The sequence below is a fragment of the Podarcis melisellensis genome, assembly GCF_964234715.1.
Source record: "Podarcis melisellensis genome assembly, chromosome: 1".
Classification (NCBI taxonomy): Eukaryota; Metazoa; Chordata; class Lepidosauria; order Squamata; family Lacertidae; genus Podarcis; species Podarcis melisellensis.
Window position 1 is genome coordinate 72,141,076 of NC_138528.1, and position 27,881 is coordinate 72,168,956.

The window sequence follows — 27,881 nt, forward strand, 5'->3', positions numbered from 1 at the left end:
GAGCTAACTGGGAGAAGATAATGCAAGGCCTATAGGTAGCACTGACTCTGCCAAATAACTTCCCCCAATTTTCATATTTTAGTATGCCGTCTTGCAACTTGATGCAGAAGGTAACATAGAAATGTTTTAAATTAGTACCGTGGTACTGCTGGATGTGAACGGGATCCGTTCCGGAGCCCCGTTCACATCCTGAAACGAATTCAACCCACGTCTGCGCATGTTGCGATTCGCCACTTCTGTGCATGCGTGTGACGTCATTTTGAGCATCTGCGCATGCGCGAGCGGCGAAACCTGGAAGTAACACGCTCCATTACTTCCGGGTCGCCACAGAGCGCAACCCGAAAATGCTTAACCCGAAGCTACTTCAACCTGAGGTATGACTGTACATGCAAGCGGACTTCTTTAATTTTTGCGAGTTCGAAAGCAAAACTTAGGCATCTGCCCTCCCATTTTTATTTTTTTGTGGTGAAAATATTGAAATCCCCACAAAAAGGTCGTATAGTTAAACTATAATAAACCTATATCAGGGTCAAAAATTTCTAGCAGTAACATCTAGCAGTGTGATAAAAAAAATTCCCTTCATCAGTGCGGCTAAAACCCTTTTCCTCTTTTTAACAGAGCCCAGCCCAGTTTTTGATATCAGTCTTGAAAACCGCAGTAGTTCAACAATAACTTTGAAGTGGAAAAATAGCGATCCAAATGCTTCCAACTACACTTATCGGATACTAATAGAAGGAACTGATCCTCCCAGGAATAAAACTTCTGACACCACCAGTGCAGAAATTGGGGACTTGAAACCTGGAACATTGTACACATTCACAATATTCCCACAAGTTGATAATAGTACAATTGAAGGAGAACCAAATGCTACAAGTGTTTATACAAGTAAGTCCAAATTCATACAAGTAAGTAAACATTTCAGACTGCCTGTTTTGTACCATAAAGAGTTAAAGAGGAACGCCAGCCGAAACATAGTCGTTCCGTATCATTTTGCTAGACTAAATGTATTTTTCCTTGGTCAGTCCCCTTCCTGGCCAGAACCCCCTCCAGAGACATGCCCCAGTATATAATTCAGGATTCATAGACACACCTTGGCAGCAAATTCCACTGTCGAACAGCTCTTACTGTCAGGAAGTTCTTCCTAATGTTTAGGTGGAATCTTCTTTCTTGTAGTTTGGATCCATTGCTCTGTGTCCGCTTCTTTGGAGCAGCAGAAAAACAACCTTTCCTCTATGTAACATCCTTTTATATATTTGAACATGGCTATCATATCACCCCTTAACCTCCTCTTCTCCAGGCTAAACATGCCCAGCTCCCTTAGCCGTTCCTCATAAGGCATCGTTTCCAGGCCTTTGACCATTTTGGTTGCCCTCCTCTGGACACGTTCCAGTTTGTCAGTGTCCTTCTTGAACTGTGGTGCCCAGAACTGGACACAGTACTCCAGGTGAGGTCTGACCAGAGCAGAATACAATGGCACTATTACTTCCCTTGATCTAGATGCTATACTCCTATTGATGCAGCCCAGAATTGCATTGGCTTTTTTAGCTGCCACGTCACATCCTTTCCCACAGGAGGGAAGGGCCCAATGTCTACCCAACCACAAAAGGAACTGCTGCCCAAATGCAGAAGCAAAGACAATGCAAGAAGTGAAAGGGGGGACAGGAAGATGTCAAAGGCCATTAGCTCACACCAACAACTGGACTGGCATATCAACCAGAACTCTCCATAACGAAGTGGACAGATTCATGGAGCATAAGGCTACTAACCAAGATGGCTATGCTCTCTGCCTCCATAGTTGGACGCAGTAATACTTCTGAATACCAGTTTCTGGGAGAGAGTGCTCTTGCGATGAGGTCCTACTTTTGGGGTTCCCCACGGGCATCTGATTGGCCACCATGAGAACAGGATGCTGGACTAGATGGGTCACTGGCCCGATCCAGCAGGCTCTTTGTATGTTGTTGTGATGGTATGGGAAGAGGGACCCTCTTTCCTGTGCTTCAGTGTCCAATTGCCTGTGCCTGCCCCAAGTCAAAGGAGGCACCCAGTGACAAAACGTGAAGACCCAAGAGTTCACTTTTCCCTGCTGCATCACCTAACTCAAAAGTGTTGCCTGTCTGGCTCAGTCTGGGTGGAAATGCTCAGGAAATGGACTTTCGTAAGGTTTTGTGGAACCTCTCACAATATTATGAACCATCACAATATTACCAACTGTACTCGATGGGCCTAGAGGTCCCGGCCTCTAATCACCACCACAGTAGCCTACACCTGACAAGCTGCAATGCAGAAGGAAGGGTCCCTTTTTTGTTATTCAATATGTGCTTGCAGCAGTTGCTAGAAGATTGATTGCAAGTATTAAGAACGTGATTATCATGTTATTTTAATATTTTAACCTGAATTTTAGAATCAGAGTTGATTGTAGTACAGTTCTCTATTTAGCAAGTAAAGCAGAGGTGGTGATATAGCAAAAGTCTGTATAAATGAACATCTAAAAATTTTGTACCTTAAAAGTAAAACTGTCCTTCTGTATTTGTTTTTTATAATGTAAATGTTAATATTCCAACAAAACATTAGCTTACTACATTATAGTTAAACTCTATACCTGTTCAAGAGATCTCTTTCACATCTAACAGTGTCATAATATTTCCCCTCGCTTGCATAGCTAAAATCCTTTTCCTCTTTTTTAAACAGAGCCCAACCCAGTTTTTGATATCAGTCTTGAAAACCGCAGTAGTTCAACGATAACTTTGAAGTGGAAAAATAGTGACCCAAATGCTTCCAACTACACTTATCGGATACTAATAGAAGGAACTGATCCTCCCAGGAAAGAAACTTCTGACACCAACATTGCAGAAATTGGGGACTTGAAACCTGGAACATTGTACACATTCACAATATTCCCACAAGTCGATAATGGTGCAGTTGAAGGAGAACCAAATTCTACAAGTGTTTATACAAGTAAGTCCAAATTCATACAAGTAAGTAAACATTTCAGACTGCCTGTTTCTTTACCATAAAGATGCATTCTGTACATTCAAAATATTTACTCAAGCAGGAGATGACAAGATTGAGGTAGACAAGTAGATAATGGTAAAACTGAAGGAGACTCAAATAATATAACTGTAGATAGAAGTATGTTTTAAGATTTCTCTTAAGGGTCATTCTATATATTCATGATACGTACTCGAGCAGAGTAAGTATTATATGATTGCCCTTGTAGTTTCCTGGCTATTGGTGGTTATGCTAATACATCTGCATAGTTACACAAGCTAAGGATACTGGTTGTTGTCATCGTGGTTAAAATAAAAAATTGCATGCCTTAAGTCTCCAGTTTATACCAGGAAAGCAGAATTACTATTTTTAAGTTGATTCTGAAATACGTTCTTCTGACAAGTGATGATCTACTAAAGAATGTGTGACCTCTACATTATGCCTATCCTTCAGTTTTTGTTTTATACCGTACTCTAACAAAATGGTAACCAATCATATTGTAGTAACCTTTTACATTTCTCAAGGAACTTCTGATATCACTATTTTAATATTGTGATGCAACTTTATGTTATTGGCACAGCTGGATCTCTTTTCTTCTTTTTGAACAGAACCAAGTCCGGTTTTTGACATCAGCCTTGAAAACCGCAGTAATTCAACAGTAACTTTGAAGTGGAACAATAGCGATCCAAATGCATCTAACTACACTTATCGGATACTAATAGAAGGAACTGATCCTCCCAGGAGTGAAACTTCTGACACCACCAGTGCAGAAATTAGGGACCTGGAACCTGGAACATTGTATACATTCACAATATTCCCTCGAGTTGATAATGGTGCAATTGAAGGAGAACAAAATGCTACAAGTGTTTATACCAGTAAGTAAATTACAACAGGTGGAGATTCCCAGTCTCTGCTTTTCTGTACCATAAAGGTATATTCACAAAATGTGCTTGATCAGAAGCTGACAAAATGGTGGTAGACATCTACGTGTCTAAACAATTAAATTCAGTTTTCATGTTAAATACCATTTATTTTCCACAGTTAGATACTGTTTACAGGTGCGATGTTCTTCTTGTTTTTTTGTGAGAAACTAGCCTGCTATCCCATTTCAATGATTTACTCCCTCCCCACCCCCAAAAATTCCTGCAAATTCAAATATATCCAATAGCAGCTGATTTAAAAAAACAACAACCGAAGAAGACCAAGCTAATATATCTGTTTATATAAGTAAGCAAATTAAAACGGGCCGATTTCCAAAATGATATCCATTGCTATACCATTTAGGTACTTTACGTACATTCGATTTTGTCTTTGAGCAGAACGAGCTTGAGGTTGGCCCAATTTAAGAAGAATCTGTACAAAGCTGTTCTTGGACACTTAAGGCATTTCCCACCCCCTCTGGAAAAACGTATATATTCTGGGTGAGGTTGTACAGGAGGCACAACGGATCTTCCCCTTCCCCTTCTCCCTGATGCCCCCTGATGCCTCCGATCTGCTGCAAAGATTCCCCCAAACCTCCAGAAGTGATTGAGAGTGTATAGGAAGCTTTAGGAGGGAGGAGAGGGTGGCCTGTTGTGCAAGCAGGACAGCACAGCTGGATTTCAGGCAGTGTACTTACCCTTATTTGTCCCTCCCATGGTTCAGATCTCACTTTCCTTTTGCTTTCCCCCCATATAGAGCCCAGTCCTGTCTCTGGCTTCCATGTTGTTGCTATTGACACAATGAACGTAACCTTAAGATGGGAAGACAACGATGCTGCTTCTTCAGGGTACACTTACATAGTATTGTATCAACAAAACCAAGTGGAAATGAATGCGACATCACGAAAAAAGAACATTACCATTCTAGGACTTTTACCAGGCACCCTCTATCGCTTTAGTGTATTTCCACAAGCAGCAGACAACCTCACCAAAGGGGACCCACAAACCACACACAGGTACACAGGTAAGCAATGAAAAGTGTTCCTTAAAGTGCTAACAATAAGTATTAAAAATACGTTTCCATGAGAGAGTTGAATAATTTAGTGTGCGCGTGTGTGTGCCTTATAATAACAAAGGAAAATATTTTGGAGGTTATGATGCCAATTTGGAACACAGTTCAGCTTATATATATATTTAAAAGCCTTTTTTCCCCCTTTAACAGCTCCTAGCTCAGTCACCAACATCAGAGTTACAGATGTCAGTATAACAACAGTCAACTTAACATGGGAAAATCTTGATGCAGCTTCTTCAGAGTACACCTACAGGATACAGATTGGTGGTGAAGCTATTGAGGACAAGATATTCCCAACTACGAGTGCTGAAATTTCAGAGCTAACTCCTGGGACCGATTATACATTCAGCATTTATTCAGTAGCAGGGTATAATCAAACTGAAGGGAGACCAGGCAGCATAAATAACTGTACAGGTAAGTCTGTTAAATGGCAGAAGGGCAGAATCTTCTCCTTTATATGCTTAAGCAGATAAGGTGATGTCTGCAGAAAAGGGACAGGGGCTGAAGCAAACAAAAGTAGAGCAGACTTCATGTCTTTTTTGAGGAAAAGTGTTTTATTAGGCTACCATATTTTAAATCTTACTTATTTTGCTTCTCTGTGCCCTGGGTATGTGTACAAGGCAAATGAACAAAGGAAAAATTATCCTCACCTTCATGTCTATAGCACTTGGTGACATCCAGCCAGGCTATGGAGTGAAGAATGCCTGAAGAAAATACGTCCACCTGTATGTGCAAACTAAGAATAACCATTCTTAGATTCCAGCCCTAACCCTGCTTACTTAGCAGCAAGACCCGTTGAATTCAACAAGACTTGCGTCTGAAAAGACATAGTTAAGACTGTGCTGTTAGATGCAGTGTTTGAAACAATTAATCTTCTTTTCAGTTCCTGGTGATAAATAAAGGATTTGATGTAGAGGTGCAAACAGAAAAACCTCTTTGGTGTGCAAAAAGGCCTTTTCTAATTGAGTGTTTTATCTCTTGCATAAGATACAAGAACTGCAATCCTTGTGCTTCTGTTTGCGCGAGGTGTGTGCAGTCTCTTGCCGTGTGGTCTTGCACAGAAGCCCCACACAGTGCCTTCTGTTAGCCCTTATGCAGCAGTTAATTGCAAGACTAGGCCCCTTTTTTTTTGTTTAACACATTTTTTCCTGGCCAGATGAATGTTACATATCAGGCATGTCCTGCAGGTCAATTGTGATCTACCACTCGATTGTGAGGTGTCCCTGGTTGATCGCCCCTCCTCCCCAAAACAAAACCTCAACAACTTTGGTCAATCCAATGGAAGTGTCACTGGCACTATTTTTATAGTGGGAGTAGATTGCAGTCTCTTGGGAGTTGGACATGCCTGTTATACATAATCCAAATCTGATATTTCGTTTCTCATTGTGCCCTCCTTGTTGTGGTGTGTCTTGTCTCCTATTATGAACAAACTGAAATGCATACAGTGGAACCTTGGTTCTCCAACGGCTCAGTTGACGAACAAATCAGCTTCCGAACGCTGAAAACCCGGAAGTAAGTGTTCCAGTTTTCAAACGTTTTTCGGAAGCCGAACGTCCCGATGCAGCTTCCGCTTAAGTGCAGGAAGCTCCTGCAGCCAATCAGAAGCCACACCTTGGTTTTCGAACGTTTCAGATGTTGAAAAGACTTCCGGAACGGATTCCGTTTGAGAACAATGGGACCACTGTATTGTAAAGAGACAAAGTAGGGAACAAACCTAGTAGGAGGAATTAAGAGATTTGGTTCTGTTCTGCCCTGCTGCCTTTTACATTCAAGTGCTGTGTGTGTTTATTAAATACCCTGTGTGACTAGCCTGCCTTCTTTGTTGTAGATGCCGCAAGAGTGGAGGTGTTGAACTGCATGCAAGTCGCCAAGCAGCCAAAATTGATTCTAAACTGGTCTAATCCAAAGGGGAGGTTTGCTGACTTTGGAGTTGACGTCTTAAATAGTACTTGGGGCAGTAAAAAAATATTGGAAAACCATACCACAGTAACAGATTTGAACTACTATACCAACTACACTGTTAGAATTGTCACACATTCGTGTGGGAAAGATAGCCATCCTCAGGAAAAAATATGTTCCACAAGTATTGGCGGTAAGCATATAGTTGCTTTGTCTGGGGTCGTTGGCAAGGAAATGGGTTTCTGACCTATAATGGAAATGGGTTTCTGACATAGATAGCTATTGGCATTACATAAAATAATTATATCACATCACAAATTTTAGGCCCAGTGGAAAAGTGTGTGTTTGTCAACAGAGATAGACGTGGGTGTGTGGTTGTTTAAAAATTTACAAATAGTTTTATGACCACTTATTTGAGAAAAAGAGTCTTTCCATTTTTTTGCTAAAGGAAAACCTCATAGCTGGAGAGTTCATATCTTATTATCCTTAACCCCTTTGTCCCTTGTTTTTATTGCAATTGTGTCTGTTGGGGTGGGATACCAAAACTAAAACAAAAATAAAACAGAATACCATTAGTATATACAGCATAGAACCTTGTAGTACTTTCAAGATGAGCAAATTTATTATGGCACAAGCTTCTCTGGACCACTTCAATAGAATATATTGGACTGTCGGTATTGCGTGAAAACTAAAGTATTTCTAAGCAAGAAGATGCCAGTCCAAATAGGAACATCTTACAGTGCTTTCAGAAAATATTAAGCTTTTGCGAAGCTCCATGGAAAGGAAGTTGCACAGTTGTGGGGCAGCCACCAAGAAAAGTATCTTACAGTTTGACTTGGAATAGAGGGCCTTAAAGCTTTCACAACACCAATGTTTGCTGCTTGATCCTTTGTTGTTTGCTATGTTTGTAAACCACTGCAAGGAACATCCATGTGGTGGCGTCATGCATGATGCAGTTGCAATGTGTAGTGGCATTTGGAGCTTCTGAATGAAGTGGGTGACTCCAGGTGGTAACTTGCACTTTTAAGAGTTGTAGAGTACAGAAGCCACCATACAAAAATCATTTCAGCAAATCTCAACATAGCTAATGTGCTATACAGATAATCAAGAACTAGGCTATTCTTTGCAAACAGGCCGCTGTGTTCCTTTGTAGTGCTGCAGAAAGAGATGTGATATACAAAAATTGTTTCCCCCACATTCCTTCCATGTTTGTTTTATTTGTTTTTATATGCTTTATACTAGTGGTTTACAGGTTTTACATTGTATTTTTGCTTTTATGTTTACTGGTTTTATGTTGTACACTGCTTTGAGACTTTTAAAATATTAAACAGTTTATAAATGTTTTCAGTTAACAAATATTTGTTTTCCAGACCCTCCATCTCCACTTACAGCCCCATCCATTGTGGGAACCACTCACAACTCCTTGACAGTTCGGTTCAGTAGCTTTAATGCAAGCCATGGACCTTTAGTAGCATATGCAGTAATCGTCACATCAAAAGGTAAAACAAAAACAAAATGCCTGGCCATTTTATCATTTATTTTAAAAAACCTGTCTCTATGTAAGAAGCTCTGTTCCATACTTTCTCTTTTGTTTTTAAAAAAGTAGTAGAAGTAAAATTCTGAGCCTGCATTTAGGGTTGATACCTCCACTATTGCAATGATCAGATCTGATTGTTTCTGGCAACGGTGAAGGAAATGTCAATATTTTTTGGGTGCAATCAAGATTGTATTGATTCCTCAGCAAAACCAAGTTTTGTATCCCACTTTGTTTCATGTTTATATTGCTATAGAACACCTGTCAGCATGGTATTGATCAAAGCTATTATATCAACTTGAACGCATTGTGTTTTGACTATACACGATTTTGGCTTTAGGCTCAATCCCCAGAATGTAACCCCCATGTAACTTATGGGTTTACTTCTTTTTTTAACTTAATATTTTCATTTGGGACAATATTGAAGTAGCTGTTGACTATTTTACTGCTATTGAACTCTATGAGTATCTAAAAATCTATCACTTTATATTTTCTCGATAATTACGGTACATGATGATGTATTCTCATCCCCCCCCCCATACAGATGTAGTCTCTGCAGAGGCCTTGAAATATACCTATGGTGATTTCATGAATGGGGGAGCAGATGCTTACGTTGCATATGTCAAAGATGTGCAAATGCGTTCCTCTTCCTCCTCCAACAGTGAGCAGCATACTATCGAAATAGGAGACGGATCCGTAACACATGGTTATGTCAGTGGGAAGTTAATCCCACTTAATTCATACAGGTATTTTAATTCTATTTCTAACTCCATTTCCCTGAGTCGTGTTGATGACTAAAACATAATAAATGAGTAACACACACTTTTTCTTTAAAAATCAAACTCTGATTTCAAATCCCTTTTTTTTCCTCCTCTGCCTTGCATTAGGGTATATGTTGCTGGTTTTACTCGCATTGACTATTTGAATGACACCATCGATGAAAAGGAGAGTTATGTCTCATTTTCAAAAATTTCAAAGGCTGTTGTCTTACCTCAAGATCCAGGTACATTTATTTCATCATCATCAAACCTTTTATTGGCATCACATCCAAACATACAAAACAAATCAATACACAATTACCACTTCCCCAGTGGCAAAAAACATTTGCTAAAAGAAAGGAGGCAGAGCAGTCTATCGTCACATCTCTAGGTCTCCAGGGAGATCAGACATCTGCAGTGTATTTTGACGACAAAAAAACAAATAGAGATATTTAGCCACTAACTTGGTGAGCTCCTGATCATTCCCCAGTAATAGAAAATGTATGATCTCCAACTCTGGTTTCCACTTGGGGATACAGAGTTGATCTAGAAATTGCTGACTGAGATCAGCATATAGTTTACAATTAAGAACCATGTGTGTAAGGGTTTCCACCAGGTGGTCTTCACATGGGCAAGTTCTTTCTCCTTCCACCCTGCCTGAAAACCTTCCCCAAAGGAGAACCCAGTTCTGTTCCCCTCCTTGCCAAAGCGTAGCCTTAGACCTTTGTGTTTCAGAGTACCTTTGTGAGCAGGGTATATAAAACCAACCCTGTGAGTTGGTTTTATATACGTTGCCACCACTCCTTAAGTCCAAACAACCTGGAATTCCCAGACATTACTGGGCAGCCCTAAAATTCTAGTGAAGCAAAAACTAAAGGCCAGACCCTCTGTTTCCAGAGTCTCAGGTTAAACACTTACTCAGTAGCAAGTGACCAAGAGATTGGGAACTACTGTAGATTCAATACCCAGAAGACAGGTATCAATCTTATATGGTAGGTTTATTAAAATTAGTACAGTGGTACCTTGAGTTAAGTACTTAATTCGTTCTGGAGGTCCGTTCTTAACCTGAAACTGTTCTTAACCTGAAGCACCACTTTAGCTAATGGGGCCTCCTGCTGCCAGAGCACGATTTCTGTTCTTATCCTGAAGCAAGCTTCTTAACCTGAAGCACTATTTCTGGGTTAGCAGAGTCTGTAACCTGAAGTGTGTGTAACCTGAAGCGTATGTAACCCGAGGTACCACTGTAGTAGCAGAACTCCAAGGTCTGTAAAATAAAATAAAATTTAGAAATGCAAACCCCACAGTGAGGACCAAGTATACTTGGCAACTGTAGAATGCAAATGTACTATTGGGATTGCAGTGGAGCGCTGGAAGGAAAAAGGGGGAGAGAATGGAGTGTCGCAGAATACTGAACAGAAAAATCCCACAGTGCACCATTTTTTCTTGTGAATCCCACTTAAATATGGAATCTTGCATGTATCTAACAGCCTCACCTCCCTTACCATCTGATGTCTTGTGTGAACTACACACTGGATTGGGCATAAGGTCCTAGTACTAGCTATTGAATTTTCTTTGCTCTTGAGACTTTCATCCGCTTTGTGGCTTGTAGTTGAGTCAGATGTGCCCTGGAGCAGGCTCCAGTTCACCTTATGGGAATTTTCCAGTTGCCAGCTCATGGTCAGTAGGGGCAAAGCCTTAACCATAAGTCCTGGTTCAGAGGACACAGTAAGAAGAACCTTAGAATAATAGCTATGTAGAGTTGGAAGGGACCGTGAGGGACTTCTAGTCCAACCCCCTGTAATGCAGGAATCTTTTGCTCAACATAGGGCTTGAACCCACGACCCTGAGGTTAAGAGTCTCATGCTTTTACAGGCTGAGCTATCCTGCCTTGGCTGAGGTCAGTGCAGCACCGCAGTTAAAAGGACTGAGGAAGGAGCAAAGCAGCTGCAAGCTCCTCTCTGGGAGCCCACACAGTTGGCTTACTATGTCAAGTGAACCAGGTCTGATACGTGTAACGGGGTGAGACCTAAACTCTGATTTGTTCAGGCACCACTGAATTGCACTGAACGACCCTTTGCTTCCTGAGAGTTCTGCTAGCAATGTCTGCTCATTTTAGCTTGTTTGGATAATGGGAGATTCAAATATCTCACTGAATCGTTACCCTTTCCAATAATTTTACCCAATAAAATCTCAGTGCTGAATAGAAACTGTGAGCTTCTGCCTTGCTAGGGCAACAAAAGCTAGTGATTGCTGAGAGTCTACTTGAAGGGCCCTTGTTAACACCTTGTGGTTGTTGGTTTTTCGCCTTGTCGTTATGACTTGTAAAGGAGTTAAAATCGTTTGTTTCTTTTCCAGATGTCATCACAGGAGCTGTTGTTGGATGCATTCTGGCTGCTGCTGTTATTGCTGCAGGGATTGGTTTTTTCATCTTCTGGAAAAAGAGAAGGTATATTAGCTACTGCATAATTCTTTACAAGGATGTAGTTGTGCCTAACACTTCATGATGCAGGTCTCCGCTGCTTCTCTTTCACGTATTTGGAATTCTTGGGCTCTGTTTCTACCATGCATTCAAACCATCTTCAGGCTGTCTGTCTTAGGAAGGTCAGGGGGCCTTAATTATTTTTTATCAGGGTGTAATAACTCTGCAGGTAAGAAATAGGTTCTCCTTAATGAACCAGCTTAGTCCAAATACAGAAAGTCCTGCCAAACTGTGACTTGATAGGTCAGCAAAGGTTGGTCTTTAAAAATAATTAAAGTTGCTTTACTTCTTTTCTTAGTCTTTATTCTCTGAGTTCCCCATGGCCACAGCTGACTATTCCAGGGATACCCACTTGATACAGTGCTCTTGAAGGGAGTTGACATGACATTTTATCAGAAGTCATGCCCTGCTGATACTATTTTTTTTTCTCTTGGGAAGGCTCTGTGGGTGGATTTTGTTCACTCTCAGTACTTGATTGCCATAAAGTTGGTCTAGAAGAAATTCCTCCCTGATGAGATTGGGCTTGTGACCCTGGGTAGTGGTTTCTGTTTTTGGCCTTCATGGCTTGGATGGTTTACTTCCTTGAAGGCTCTGGATCTGTTGCTCTGCAGACTGTTCTTCATAGAATGCTGTGTAATCTGCAATCAGTGACAGAGGAAGCAGCTCAGGTGCCTGGGGCAGCGCACCCAGGGGCGGGGCGAGCTGCCCATGGGGGCAGGGCACACTATGGGGCCTCTGGAGTTTGCCTGCCTCTTCCCACTCAGCTGCCCTACAGCTGGGGAGGAGGCAGCGGGTGGAACGCTTGGGCAGTGTGGAGCCTGCGGGCACCCAAGCTACTGTGTCTCTCCCAGGAGAGACACATGGCTCAGGCGTGCTGCAGGCCCCGCGGTGAGTGCCGCCTGGCATTTTGTCACACCCCTCAGTGGTGACACCCGGGGTTACCCACACCCACCACACCCCCTTTCTCCACCCCCCCCCCCCCTGTCTGCAGTGTGTCAGTTCATCTTTGGGGAGAGCCGTGCCTTGTGGCAAATGGGTTGGGCCACATGGACACCACTGCTTTCCAATCCTATATATTTGTTGCTTAATGGAAGGCATAGTTTGTGGCCTGATGTTGGCATTTTAGCCAAACCAGTAGTTGCGGAAAGCTTTGTATTTTTTATTTCAGTTTTTCCAAGAGTGAAAAATGCAACTAACCCTTTTTCAAAATCTACAATTCTACAGGAAAGGTGGAAAAAACAACCAGGTGCCATTTACCCAATTAGAGTGAGTTGACTATTACTATCTTCTCTTTAGAATATACTGAGGATCAATCAGAATTGGCTTTGTTTTAAAGTGGTGGGGGAGATAATACTTAGAATGCTTTAAAAGTATTTTGGGTCATTGAGCGCCTAATAACCTATGTTATAAAACTCTGTTATGATTAATTGGTGTAATAATGTGTCAGAATGCCTGTGTAAAGATACTAAACAACATGCAAAGGTCTCTACTACAACGCTACCTTTCTTCCTTGGTGGTTAGGTGTGGGGTGCCCTGTTTCACTACCTAGTTTCTATGGCTCTAAGATAGATTGTGCATTGTGTGTGCGCAGGGGAGTAGGGTTATACCTGTCCAGGTAGGGGCACAGCTGGGCCACCCGAGCCTCAAGCAACAGCAAAGGATCCAGGAGTACCCCCAAGCTATGTGTAGTAACTACTGGGTTGCTTTTTCTTATCCTTCCGGATGAAGCAATTTATGTGAGGAGTCAGGAGAAATAGATGCAACTAAATAATTGGAAATGGCAGGAGAATAGCTTAGATAATAAAGAAGATCAATTTTTAAAGCTATGCTTTTGCTCCAAAATTTAATTGGGCATTCTTGTATCACAGCAGGGAATTTGTAGTAGTACTAGATCGGAGTATTATGTATAAAATTGTTCTGCTCAGTTAATAAAGACTGTAACTAATGTGTGTGATTTTTCTCTCTTCCTTTCCGTCTTCCTCTGCAGACCGAGAAAGTAAGCAAATAATTTACTATACTCTAGATGAATAATAGAAATAGTGCTTAAATTCATGCCTCTCACTTGATTATGTTTTATTTCTGTTTAGCTTCTCAGAGAATGCTTAGTGCTTTATTTCCTAAGCAAACGTGTTATGTTGTGTACACTCAGCACTTCAGCTGTCAAAATATGGATTTGGAATTTCTCAGTTTCTGTTGTCCCTAATTCTCACCTTGTTGGACTCCAGCATGTCCTTGGTGTAGGGGCCAGATTGCTGCCTGTGAAAATTCATGGCACAAATAAGTCGAGAGCAGCCAGCGGGGAAAGGTGGCAGCTTGTACCTTGGCCTCCTGGTGGCAGCATCACTGCCACTTACCAGGGGAAAGAGGGTAGAGGCAGCTGAAAGGTTTACAGTTGTGCTGAACTGACTCTGCTGAGGTGCCTGCACAATGCTGACCTCCCCACCGCCACACCTTCCCCCCTCCCTCTATTTCTTAGTAGGTGGCAGCAACGCTGATGTCAGGAGGCCAGGCGTACACCCAGCCACCCCTCCACACCAGCTATTCCTGAAATAAAACCTCTAGTCCCTACTGGGCTATGACCCTTTTCTATGTCAAGAGTCTGTGCTAGGCCCAAAACAATAGATGGCATATCTCAGGTACTGTCCCTATGAAAGGGAACTAAATGTGCCTGGGTGGCTCTGGGGACATTCCAGCACTGCTGCCACCGTCTTCAGGAGACCATGTGTGCACCGCCACCTCTCCCTGGCAGCTGCTCCTTGAAATTGAGTTTTTAGCAAAATAAGTGTGTCCTAGATAATGTCGACTACTACAAGGTGGTTGTTTTTTGTTTCTTTCAGATCCAAGTTATTTAAAGTGGAAGACTTTGAGTCTCATTTTAAGAAACAGAAAGCTGACTCAAACTGTGGATTTGCAGAAGAGTATGAGGTATGCATCTGAAATGTTCTTAGCTTTTTCTCTGTCGTCGTAATGTTTACATTCTTCCACATAAGAGCTCAGCTATGTAGCTCTCGTGTTATAACCCACCCCGGGCCCTTAGGGTGAAGGGCAGGTAATAAATTAAACGATGACAACAACACATAGAATAGAATCATAGAATCATAGAGTTGGAAGAGACCACAAGGGCCATCGAGTCCAACCCCCCTGCCAAAGACCTCCAAAGAAGGGGACTCCACATGCTTCCTCCTGCACAGCTGAACGATTAAGACCGTCCCGTCTTCGCCAAACGGTTGGAAAAGGAAGGTGCAAATAGGACTTGAGTCCCTGCGAAATCTGAAATTCATGTTTTGAGGTGGATTTCATTATTTAAAGAGCCAAAATTCAACTGTGAAAAAGCCATATGCAATGGGAAACAATAAGCAAACCTAACAATTAGGAATTACCTTCCCACAAAGTTCAGTACTGTTGGATGTCATGTGGCCAAGCGTTGAAGAACCATTTGCATGCCATGAGGTAAAATAATCCTAAATTCCTTCTCTATTTGCTGCAGGAGCTCAGGCCTGTTGGTACAAATCAGCCCAGATTTGCAGCTGAACTACAAGAGAACAAAGCAAAAAATAGATATAACAATGTCTTGCCATGTAAGTTCCTCAACCCTACTGCTACTAAAAACTGACCTGGCACCATCACTGTGCCAGAATCCCTTCTCCCCCTCTACCCCTATCAGCAAAGATAAGTGGGCTAGGATCAGACTCTAACGCTACTTTTAATCCTAATTACTACACCACCTATATTCTTTCATCTGGTTCATAGTGTTTTCTTTATTTAGTGGCTTAATTCATTTTATGTGGTGTGTGCTGTGGAAAAAGGAAAATATATTGATACATCCTAATAATAATAATAATAATAATAATAATAATAATAATAATAATAATAATATTTTTTTGCAGATGATATTTCTCGTGTCAGACTTCAGATCCATGACCATCCAACCAATGATTACATTAATGCAAACTATATGCCGGTAAGTGTTCCCAGCCTATTAAAAAACACACATGGTGTTTTAATGACAGATTTATAAATAAGAAAAGTGGTATTCAGACCATACTTTGATTGCAGGGTTACAACTCCAAGAAAGAGTTCATCGCTGCACAAGGCCCTTTGCCCAATACAGTGCAAGACTTCTGGCGCATGATCTGGGAGAAGAAAATTTATACCGTTGTTATGCTGACTAAATGTATTGAACAAGGCAGGGTAAGTTTTCATTAAAGTTCCTAAACATGCTACAAAATGTTGCTGTGCACCACAACCGCCACAAATTTTGCAGCTCAACAATTCTAAAAAATAATAATTCAATGATTAAAAAAAAAAACCCTACCAGTTTAAGACCACAACCTGGGAAATTGGAAGCTAAGATTGATGCCTTAACAGATGTACCCCGTGATCAGTAATAAAGTTGTTGAATCCAGATGCGGAGGACAAAGATGCCCCACATTGCCCTGGTTTTATATTGCCCTAAGTTTTTTGTGTAAGGTAAAGGTAAAGGGACCCCTGACCATTAGGTCCAGTCGTGGCCGCCTCTGGGGTTGCGGCGCTCATCTCGCTTTATTGGCTGAGGGAGCCGGCGTACAGGTCATGTGGCCAGCATGACTAAACTGCTTCTGGCGAACCACAGAGTGCACGGAAACGCCATTTATGTTCCTGCCGGAGCGGTACCTATTTATCTACTTGCGCTTTTTGTGCTTTCGAACGGCTAGGTTGGCTGGAGCAGGGACCGAGCAACGGGAGCTCACCCTGTCGTGTGTATTTGAACTGCCAACCTTCTGATCAGCAAGTCCTAGGCTCTGTGGTTTAACCCACAGCACCACCCGCGTCCCAAGTTTTTTGTGTAGCACTACAGTAAAGCAGAACGATAACAGCTTCTTATTCTGGATTTGGGACTGCAACATCGTGAGTGACAGAAGAACATTTCTCGGCTACTGCCGTGCTTAGGCCTCCACCCAGCAGGCATGCTGCAAGACCTCTGGGGTTGCTTTGAAGCCTGAGATGCTTGCTGGCGGTGATAGTGGGAAGCAGGCAACCTAGGCAATATGGTGCTGCAGTGGATAATATGGGATAAGTGGAGGGATTCAGCACCCTCTTCCAGCCCAGCTCTTACTTTGCTCCTGATTTGTTTGGTGTTTGGTGTTTTTAATATTCTGTTGGGAGCTGCCCAGAGTGGCTGGGGAAACCCAGCCACATGGGTGGGGTATTAATCATAATAGTAATACCTGCCCCAAACCACTTTGCAACAGAAAAGACTTGTGAGTTAGGAACTGTGTTTGATACTCTTATGCAAGTCCCTACAAGAACCCTTTTAGACGGGAAAAGGGCACTGGCCTGCAAAGCATTGACATCTAAATAATTACGTAACTCAACAGGAGAGGAGACCAATGGGGGGGGCATCTTTACTGGTCCCAGGTACTTTATCCCACCCCCACCCCACCCCCATCTGGTCTGAAAGCCAGTGTCCCTTTCCCTTACCTTTCTTACATTCCTTTTACTTTTGTGGACCTATCACATAAGTTGACTTAATAATTTATATTTCTAGACAAAATGTGAGGAATATTGGCCAAATAAACAATCCAAAAGCTATGGAGACATAACAGTAGCCATGACTTCAGAAATTCCCCTTCCAGAGTGGACAATAAGAGATTTCTCCATGGAAAAGGTGAGTTGTTTGCTCTCACTCTTTCTGTGTGTGTGTCTGTGTTTTGCTTATACTCTGGATTGATGACGTATCACTTAGGCTGCAATCCTATGGGGTCCCAGCAGCCATAGGGTACATCACATTTCCTTGTCAGAGACACCAGAGAGAGGGGGTTCGGAGAAGGAGTTTTGCTGTCTTATCTGATCTCCTTGTCACTACAGAAACCTTTGGGCGCTGATATGACTGGGGCATGGGTATGTCTGGTTTTAGACATTTCTGTTTGCCTTATTATAATTATTCTCATTTTGGAAAAACAACAACTAGATATGGGCAGCAGAGATTTTTCACAGGAGAAACAAGGGCTCTGGATTAGATATGTGACCTACCTTTTCAATGTGTTTTGTTGCCTGCTGTTAAACCTATTTGTCAGGGGCTCAGGAGCAGAGGCACAGGAGAGGGAGGAAATGGAGAGCGAGGGGGAGGAATCCGAGGGGAGCGTAGGCGATGACAGTGGTCCGAGGGATTCCCTGAGTCTCTCCAGCGAATCGGAAGATTCACAGAAGGGGGCGCCTATGGCCAGGGCAAGGGGGGTGCCAAGGGGGACACCCCAGAAGGAAGGGGCCAGCGGGGACTCAGAGAGCAGCAGTTGGAAATCAGGACCAGCTTTCCCACCAGAGCGCAGTGGGGGGGAGGAGTCCCAGGTATCGGGACCAGGGTGTTCACCACCAGCGAGAGGAGATGAGTCAGGATTGACCACGCCTCCATCGGAGAGCGCAGAAACGGTCAAGAGGAAGGTTGCCCACTGGGCGCGCGCGCCAAGTTCAAATGTACAGGCGAGCAGCACAGCAGGTAGCCCGGATAGGGAACCAGGTCCTAAAGCCCGCCGAAAAGGAGGGACAAGAGTCAGGGGGGTCAGCGTCAGAGGAGTCCAGGAAGGAGGAGACCCCGGGGGGCAGACGGACCCAGAGGAGGAAAGAACAACGGATGAGGTGGAGTAAGGCCAGGGTCTTAAACTGGTGTATAGGGGGCGGAGACTCAGACGGAGCTTCGCCGGTCTAGGTTCTAGATGTAGAGCTGCACGCTGCGGCTTGTAAATGGAAACTGAACTTCAATAAAGACTTTTGTACATTACAACCGGCCAGCGTTGGTCCTCTGTGAGCTGGGACCTGGAGGCAGCTCTGACACTATTTATTTTAGGTTAATCTATACCTTGTTTCAGATTTGGAACAGGCAACAAAACGAGCTCACAATAAAAGCGTTTCTAACTCTGAATTTTAGAGATGGGCAGAATCCACTCCACTAAAGTTTGAAACTTTTCATAGAATCATAGAATTGTAGAGTAGGAATTCGAATGGATTAAGCAAGAAGACGTCTGCTGAGACCCTGAAATTAAACACTGGGTAATTGGGAAACATCATAATTGGGAAAATTGATAGTTTTCAGATTGACGAGGCTCCTAAATCTCCTTATTCATCACTAGGAGCAAAGTAGAGCCTAGGAGTCTCTATATTTGACAAACCTCTCCCATGTGAATAAGTTCTTTGAAACCATGCTATTCCCCCATAGTCATCCAGTCAATAGTCAAGCTAGATACAGTGGTACCTCGGGTTAAGAACTTAATTCATTCTGGAGGTCCGTTCTTAACCTGAAACTGTTCTTAACCTGAAGCACCACTTTAACTAATGGGGCCTCCGCCTGCCGCTGCGCCGTCGGAGCATGATTTCTGTTCTCATCCTGAAGCAAAGTTCTTAACCCGAGGTACTATTTCTGGGTTAGTGGAGTCTGTAACCTGAAGCGTCTGTAACCCGAGGTACCACTGTATAAAAAAATCACTTCCCTGATTTATCCAAGCTATTTGAAACCATCAAAAATACACTCAGCTTGCAGCAATTCCAGAAGGTGTACTGAACCCAAAGTCTTAGGTCAAGCACTCAGAGGATAGAAATAGGAGTTTGCTCAGTGAAATGTATTTGGCACTTGGTGTGAGTCTCGTACACTTTTAAACATTTGTTTCTTCCTCCCCTGACACTGTTCGCCCTGAGCAACTTGTCACTGTCTCTTCTTCCACAGCTGTCCTTGGGGCCCAACCCTTCCACTTAGCTTTAACCTGCCTGTCCCCCCCCCCCAATTCCACCAAGCCATTCTCATGGCTCACGTTTTCCTGTGCCAGGCGCTACAGAATTTGCAGGAAGCGGCTTACAGGCTTAATTTTTTTACTATAATAAAATACTTCGTGACACCATACTCCTGTTCCTCTATTTTCATTTCTAAGAGTGATTCATCTGAAAGTCACCCCGTGCGACAGTTCCACTTCACAGCCTGGCCAGATCACGGTGTCCCGGAAACAACCAACCTCCTTATTAACTTCAGGCACTTAGTACAGGAATACATGAAGCAGAACCCTCCAAGTTCTCCTACCTTAGTGCACTGCAGGTACAAATATTACTTTCTGGAAGGGGAGGGGAGACTCCAAGTCTAAGTGGTATCCTATATACAGTTATGTTTGTGTGGAAGTGGGAATCTTTCAGTGCCACTGCTTATGTAACTATAAAGGGATGTGAACTCACAGGGCCTTAACACATGCAAAGTTGGGTATTCTTGTTTCTATTGCCATACTAGTTTTCCCTACAGTCACTGATTTTCAGGTGAACAGTGGTAAAGGTAAAGGACCCCTGGACGGTTAAGTCCAGTCAAAAGCAACTATGGGGTTGTGGCACTCATCTAGCTTTCAGGCCGAGGGAGCCAGTGTTTGTCCACAGACAGCTTTCCGGGTCATGTGGCCAGCATGACTAAACCGCTTCTGGTGCAACAGAACACCGTGACAGAAACTAGACCTCACAGAAACACTGTTTACTTTTCCGCCACAGCGGTACCTATTTATCTACTTTTCACTGGTGTGCTTTCAAATTGCTAGGTTGGCAGGAGCTGGGACAGAGCAATGGGGTGTCGCGGGGATTCGAACCACTGACCTAATCGACAAGCCCAAGAGGCTCAGTGGTTTAGAGCACAGCACCACCCGTGTCCCATTGGTGAACAATGATACAGCACCTGATTCTTCCAGGCCATTTCCTGTCCACAATCTTAGCACTAGCAAGATGAATTTACCTCACTCTTTGCATATTTAGAGTTATTTCATGTAGAGGTGTCCAACTAAATGGAGTGAGGGCAGGGACCAGACCGTTATTTTGCTTTCTGCCCAGTTGTCAGAAAGGAGGCAAGGTCTCCTCAGCTCTTTTTAAATAGATATACACTGTAGACCTGTGGTCCTCCAGATGTTGCAGAACTACAGCTCTCCTTTCCCCTGGCTGTTGGCCTTGCTGGCTGGGTCTCTTGGGAGTAGGAGCCCAACAACATCTGGAAAGACATAGGTTTCCCCATCCCTGCCTTAGACAAGCAGGCAGCTTTTGCAGTGGCTGCATCTCCTGGGACCGTGGTGCCAATAGGCCCTAGGGCCACTTGACAGGTTATTTCTCTCTACCTGTGCATCACTTCTGTGGAGGAAAAGGCATCCACCGAGAGTATTAAGAGCAGCAGAATAGAGTGTGTGTGTGTGTTTTCTTTCACAGAAGGAAGATAATTATGCTGTGTTAAGTGATCCTTAAACCGAGATATAAACAAGGATTTAGGGCTTAACTGAAGGCAAGCACAAAGCCATTAAATACACACGCAATTGTTTTTTCTTACAGTGCTGGTGTCGGAAGGACGGGGACATTCATTGCAATTGACCATTTGATCCATCAAATGGAGATGGAGAACACTGTTGATGTGTACGGTGCTGTATATGAGCTTCGAATGCATCGGTCTTTAATGGTGCAAACAGAGGTATGGGCAGGATGCTATTCTAAGCACGTAAATCAATGACCTACACATGGCATAGCAAGTAATATTGTCACCAGCTTTCAGCATTGTTCCAGTTGATTTAATATTTCTTTTGACAACCTAGAGATGCAACTGCAGACATTAGACCTAAATTTCTAAACAATCAACTCTGCACCGTTATTTCAGTTTCTGTTCCTATTGCTCACCTTGAGGGCCACTGTTGTTGATTTCTTTTGAATGCTGGAGAAAAAGAAATGCCTTTCTTGCAGTCACTTTCTATATGGGCAGGAAGAGGCAGATGTTTTAAAACTGCAAGATTTCCCCCCTTTTCTTTCATATAATGAAATGGCAGTGGAGAAGCCCAAGATTTATGGATGCAGTTGTTGACTGCAGTAATGGGCATAATCTCTCTATAAAATGATTCATCATATGAAATGTATGCTACATATTCATTATTAATGTTATTGTTATTCTTTCTCTCCTTTAGGACCAGTATGTCTTCCTAAACCAGTGTGTCTTGGACATTATCAAATCCCAGAAAGATAAGAAAACGGACCTTATCTATCAAAACACAAATGCCATGGCAATCTATGAGAACTTCACACCGTTGCCACATATTGGGAAGGCAAATGGCTACCATGCATAACTGCAAGGGAATGACAAGCCTCCCACTTCTGCCTTTTACATAAGTGAGGAAATATGCACTGTTTTTATATGTCTTTCTATACAGAGACTTTTTCCACTTTTAAAAAAAGAATAACTGAAGATGTACACATTTTTTAAAATGCCAATGGGAACTGTAGTTTCTACAATAGTGTTAAAGGGAAAATACACTGTATTTTACAGATGAATTTGAAGAAGGTGAAGAAGCATCACATGATTGGTGTATTATCACTGAATAAATGACGGGATCCCTTTTTGAACTTCAGAAATAATAAATGACACAGATACTTAAAATCAGGTTTGAGGGTCACTGTTCCAGAAATGTTTGTATGTATATTGGCTTTTCGCCAACAGAAACCTACGTTATCAGTGACTGCTCAAGTTCTTTTTGTTTTATTTAAAAGGGGAACACAAAAATTAGCAAATACGATATTTTATTATGTAATTGTGCCTTTTTCTAGCTGTTTTGCTATAGACAAAATGATCAGAGTCCTATATTTTTGTATTGAAATTCTCGGCTGAAATATAACATTTAAATAATATCAATATCAATTCTCATTTGGAATAGCTTTGTTGATTCTTCCTTCATGGAGGTGGCAACCCTTTCTTTGTATTTTACTGCAGTCTGCAGAGACTTTTCCCTAGAGGAAATTCACTTGATTGTGTGAGGACTGGAGCAATCGTGTGACACCTTGGCTGTATAAAATTGTATAAAATTGTGGAATGGAGCCTTCTTGTATGGTTTAGCTGATACTTGTTTAGCTTTGTATTCATGCGTCGAGATTAGTACTTCCCACTTCTAAAATCTTTTAATACCAGTTGTAAGCATATTCACGCCCTTTCAGTGCTCTTCGGAACCCATTTGTGCCTTTGCCTGTGCCTGAAACTTCCTTTTCCTTCACCTCACTGTCCACAGTCCCATTTTCACTCACTGCCAATGAATCTGGTGAGCTGAAGATGTCATTGTCTGATGTCACGATTCTACTTCTGACATGCCTGTAAACATGTGACTCCCTAAACCAATCTAAGCATGAGTGAGGAGAAAGGTGGCTGAGGTCAGTGAGGGCAAAGTGAAGGAAAATGGGGAAGAAATGAAGTGGCAACTGCCAGTGGAACAAAAGGTCATCAAGCACGTTAAAAATAATAAATAGCAAATCTTCAATATGAGTATTCCCCCCCAATTGGTTTTGCGGAATATGCTAATTTCAAAGCAAATATTGAACATAGGAGATGTTTTGCCTAGCTTTTAATCATGTAAATACAAGCCCATCAATGTATTGTGGAAGCAGGATTGTTAAAGTACACACTGGCTACATAAACACTTGACAGGGTGGACTGAGCTGCGTGAAGAGGCAGTTGTGTGTCAGGTCCACTAAATCCAGCATTACCACACAGGCCCTCAGGTTTCACAGCAGTTTCAGGAGAGTAGTGGTGCTGCCTTCAACGTGTGTAGATAGGAAGGAGGCAGCTGCTTCTCCGTGTAGTTACAACCCATCTCACTGGGAACTCATTGAGTGCCCGCTATCTAGTTAGCAGTTAATCCAAATGTTGCGGTTATCACTTGATAGCTTATCTCCTCAGTTGGTCTTGAGGGATGGCCTTTAGTGGTGTCATTCACAGAAGAGGAGGGCTATGTTTCAATCTGAGCTTTAACTTGTTTTCTTTGTGTGTTGGTGTTGTAGTATGTGTCTTTGTCGGTGGGAGGGGGGGAATGAAGGACCCACCCTATCCAGGTTGAAATTTTTATGTTCTCGTATGTGATAAGGATTTATTTAAAAGTGCAATATTTGATTTACTGAATGAACGCTTGTCTCTATTTCCATAGAGTTTTACTCAGGTTCAGTATCTCTTCTTAGTTGTTCTGTGGTTTAATGTTCTTAAATGTGTCGTTTGTGGAAGACTGAAGAACTCCTATGGCAGAGTGATCCCAGGAAGGTCCATTGACTTTGCTCTGTTTCTATAAAAAGTAAATGTTCTAAAGATCTACTGATTCTTTCAGCTGCAGAATATGTTTTAGCCAGTTAAAACTGAGGTATATATTTTTAATGTTGTTGTATCAAAGATATATAATTGCTCTACCTTTTGGTTTATTTCTTTGTTTGTATTATGCTGCTGTAGTTGTAACGGATATGATTAATGAAAATTGGAAGGGTTCTCCATTAAATTAATTGTGTTGGTACACTGATGGTGAAATTATGAAGGTATTCTTAATGAAGGACTTGTGGCGTGGGAAGTGGGAGGGGTTGTGGTTCACTCTTTTAGTCAATGCGCTGGCAGCATTAGGAACTCTCTTGAGTGTGTTATAGAGCTATCTGTAAAGTACTGGAGTGTTGTGGGCTCCACTCCTCAACTTTCTTTGGTGCAAAAACCCTTTGAATTGCATTGAGCTTGTGCAGAGCAGGCAATATGCTTGAGGGAATTAGGGTGCTGAAGGGTATACAGTAAGCCGCACTCCATGGCTTTGGAGTATTTAAAATTCTGCCAGTGGGGCGAAATCTTTTGGAAACCAATTGCTCAAAAATGGGGAAATGGTTGCTAATACAGTTTTTCTCCTACCAAAGTCTATGATTGGTGGCTTTTTATATCTATGCCTTAGGTAGAATGACATTTGGATGTTGGTGGTTGGACCAAATATATACATATTTTTAAAAGGTTGAAAGAGGGGCCCCACTAAAATATAGATTAATCTGTTTCATATGTGCCACATTCCAATGCAGGGGTCTTCTACATAGTAGAAATGAAATCCTGCTTGATTTGGGGGGAGAGCCAATAAACCCTTGTTGTTGTCTCTGTAGATCATTATCCAGGAAGAGGTTTTGCACAAGATTTGTCTAATGTAATAAGCAACGATCCTAATCATGCCATAATTGATGCTAGCAGTCTTTGTGCATCTCGACATAAATACAGTTAGCATGCAAATAATTGCACTTGTGAACTCTCCTTACAAAATGGGGTCTCAGACCAAAACTGGCCTATTGGGGTTTTTTCTTTTCTCTTTTTACAAAGTGCCTGTCTACCATAGATGACTGCTGTGTCTGAAAAGTTACCAGAATGTATGTCGTTGTTTCCTGTTAAAATAAATGGCATCCTTTCAAGGCAATGCAAATATTCTTAAGAATGATGAGGGGAATCTGGACTTGTCCTTTCCTGTGGACAGAATGGACTGAGATCCAGTGCAGACTCCCACTGAAGGAAGTGAGGAGTGTTTTTCTACAAATATCTTTCCCTGTACTTTTCAGTGACACCTTCCACACTGATCTGAAATGTCTCCCAATCCTGCAGTGTAGTTGGGGATGGGGTCACAGAGGAGCTATAGAAGCACGAGAACAATCAAAAGTCATCTTTCCCCTTTCTTCAGCAGAATATCCTACAGGTAGAGTTCTGCTAATCAGGATCCAGCCCTACATGCCTACAATTTGTGCTGGTTGAAAACATTAGAAGTTTAAAAGTTAAAATTAAAAGTTGCAGGTTCACAGGCCCAGGGTTCAGAGGTAATTAAATTTCACATAGGCTCCACTCATTATGGGGGTGTAGGACTTGGCCAAAGAAAATAGGGGGAAGCATAGGAGCTGCATGCTCTTTGCCTTGATCAAAGGTGGTGTTACCCTTCAGATATGGCTGAATTACAGCTCCCATCAGCCCCTGCCAGGGATCATAAGCTGCAGTTAAGCAATGCCTGGAAGGCAACAAGTTTCCTCACCCCTGACTTAGATTCTTTCCCTTACTTCCTTTCAGTTAATCCCTTGCAGCTCATTCACCCTACCTCATGAAGATGTTGATGGATGCTACTAAAATAATGTAGCTCCTGATAGGCATCTTCGTCAGGGGACAACTGTGCCCAGTGATAAGTTTATAGCAGGCATAGGCAAACTCAGCCCTCCAGGTGTTTTGGGACTACAGCTCCCATCATCCCTGACCACTGGTCCTGTTAGCTAGAGATGATGGAAGTTGTAGTCCCAAAACATCTGGAGGGCCGAGTTTGCCTATGCCTGCTTCATAGGGTTTGGCCAGAGGCAGTCTGGCCTTCATTACTAGCTGCAATCAATGGGGCTGTCAGGGCAGGACTTTAGAGCTCAGGACTCAGCAGAACGAGCAGGGAGGGCCCCAAAAGTAGCAGCGTTGGATTGCCGCATTTTCAGCCTATGACTATCTAAAGAGGACTATTAAGTCCAGAGCCTAAAATTGCCTAACTTTAACTGAGTGCACATCATTTTCATAAGCCATCTGTGTGAGAGAGAGAGGGGGGGGTGCTGTTTTAGTTCATGCTGTAAAAACTTAGCCCTAAACATTTGCACTTGATTACCTGCCTGTAATGGGAACATAACACAATGGTCTGTGGATGTATTATGCTAGCCCATCCTAAGCATTTGTTTTGCTGACAGGCCTAATCTTCCTCTTAGTCAGAGTGTAGAAGCTCATCTGGGGCAGCAGCGAAGGGCAGTTAACTTGTCAATTATTTGGCTTCTTATTTTTACCACTGTTGGGTTGTTATTTTTTTGCAGGTGGGGGTTCAGACACCAAAATGCCTTGGTCTGCCTCCTTTGCTGACTGCAGAGAGAGTCCAGCAGGGTACATATCAAAACTGGCTTGAATCGGAATAGTTTCTCACTGGTCTGCTTGTTATATAATTTCCTTTTGATCTACGCTTTGAAGTTATAAAAACACCTCAGAGTGCAAAATTATGTTGCTTGGAGTGTTCAAATCATCCTTTTTTTTAGCCTTAAAACTTGGGAGTAATAACCTATGGGTCAGGATTCAAAGGAAGGAGAGAACAGTTCATGCAGGCAAGAAGCTTGCTTGTTTGCTGTTTTCACCACTGTCAAAAAGAGAGAAGTTGTCATTAAGTTTGAAAAGCAACTAGTCTCTTGGACAGTGGAACCTGCTGTAATGCCCACATCAAGCAAAATCCCCCATGCACCCCCCTTCTTTGGATGCGTGCCAGTCTCCTTGTTTTTTATTCTATTTTTAATTTCCAGGCAAGGCATGATTTTGAAAAGAGAGTATTCTTTGTGCATCGGCTGTTGCTGTTATAATTGTGTGTTCAAATGATGTACAATGTTCAGTGTTTCATTCATTGTACAGATGTTTGCTGCATACTGTCCTTAATTTTAATTGTCTGATTGTCTTTTCAATGACATCAAAGTAACTAAATAAAACATTGACAGAATATGTTTCAGTGTATGTTCTTCCTCTGTGGTCCGTGGTAATTTAATCAACTCCCCTTCCATTTATCTCATTCTAGGGCAGTTTCAAAGACTTAAATCTCAATCCTTAAACAGTCTTTAAAAAATCTGTGGCCTCAGGTGTGTGTTTGTGTGTGTGTGTGTGTGTGTGTGTGTGTGTGAGAGAGAGAGAGAGAGAGAGAGAGAGAGAGAAGTATACAAACACCCACATGTTATTATATGGAGTGATGCATGTTCAAGCAGCTATGTGGTTTATTTGCATGTATTTTGGTTGCTGAAAAGATGTCTTTAGTTGTTTCATTTGCTGCTGCTTATTTGCACCCTGTCACAGGGCATAGGAAGTGGTGGGCCTTCAGATGGTTTTAGACTACAGCTCTCATCATTCCTGACCATTGGCCACCTTGGCTGGTTGCTGATGGGAGTTGGAGGCAACATCATCTGGAGGGCCACAGGTTCCCCACCTTTGCTTTAGTCCCACTAGAACTGCACGGTCCATTTGAAACCAAGTTCAAATGTCCAATATGCATAGCTAAATCAAAGGAGTCAGAATGCCACCAGGCATGAAATTAATGAAAAGTACCAGCTGTAGATATTCAAAGAGAAGTAGTTATAGCACTAGCTTTCCCTGGTGGTGCAGTGATCAGTGATCACCTGCTCAGTGCTAACTCTGTATTCCTAGTTGGGTCTTCTTCATCCCAAGGGACTCCTGTCCCACTTCTGCAGCAGTCTACCCTGCTGCCATCCCCTCCCCCCATCTGCTGTCTAGATACACAGCACTGAAGTGGTCTGTGTATAATTAGAATAGTTAGGTGCTCTTCTGGGCCCGGATCTTCATAACCCTAACCCATGCTAACACAAGTAAAGCCAGGCCACCTTCAACCAGCAGAAATCTGGTTAGCTCCCACTGTAATACATGGATGTAGGATCATCAGCATTGCTA

The 27,881-nt window shown here is 42.5% G+C and overlaps 1 protein-coding gene across 1 annotated transcript in view; it reads left to right on the plus strand.

The window, feature by feature from the left end:
* The window catches only part of LOC309366176 (receptor-type tyrosine-protein phosphatase eta-like), an 81,591-nt gene extending 54,666 nt beyond the window's left edge, over positions 1 to 26,925 (plus strand). The window contains exons 6-24 of the mRNA XM_081904688.1: positions 619 to 885; positions 2,689 to 2,955; positions 3,597 to 3,863; positions 4,666 to 4,932; positions 5,131 to 5,394; positions 6,809 to 7,072; positions 8,250 to 8,378; positions 8,958 to 9,159; positions 9,301 to 9,416; positions 11,527 to 11,617; positions 12,875 to 12,916; positions 14,488 to 14,575; positions 15,138 to 15,228; positions 15,538 to 15,611; positions 15,707 to 15,841; positions 17,178 to 17,297; positions 19,549 to 19,709; positions 20,963 to 21,098; positions 21,583 to 26,925. Of these exons, the coding sequence (XP_081760814.1) occupies positions 619 to 885; positions 2,689 to 2,955; positions 3,597 to 3,863; positions 4,666 to 4,932; positions 5,131 to 5,394; positions 6,809 to 7,072; positions 8,250 to 8,378; positions 8,958 to 9,159; positions 9,301 to 9,416; positions 11,527 to 11,617; positions 12,875 to 12,916; positions 14,488 to 14,575; positions 15,138 to 15,228; positions 15,538 to 15,611; positions 15,707 to 15,841; positions 17,178 to 17,297; positions 19,549 to 19,709; positions 20,963 to 21,098; positions 21,583 to 21,741 (3,140 nt within the window). The 3' untranslated portion in view covers positions 21,742 to 26,925. The remainder of the gene's footprint in view (positions 1 to 618; positions 886 to 2,688; positions 2,956 to 3,596; positions 3,864 to 4,665; positions 4,933 to 5,130; positions 5,395 to 6,808; positions 7,073 to 8,249; positions 8,379 to 8,957; positions 9,160 to 9,300; positions 9,417 to 11,526; positions 11,618 to 12,874; positions 12,917 to 14,487; positions 14,576 to 15,137; positions 15,229 to 15,537; positions 15,612 to 15,706; positions 15,842 to 17,177; positions 17,298 to 19,548; positions 19,710 to 20,962; positions 21,099 to 21,582) is intronic.
* Positions 26,926 to 27,881: the final 956 nt, after the last annotated feature.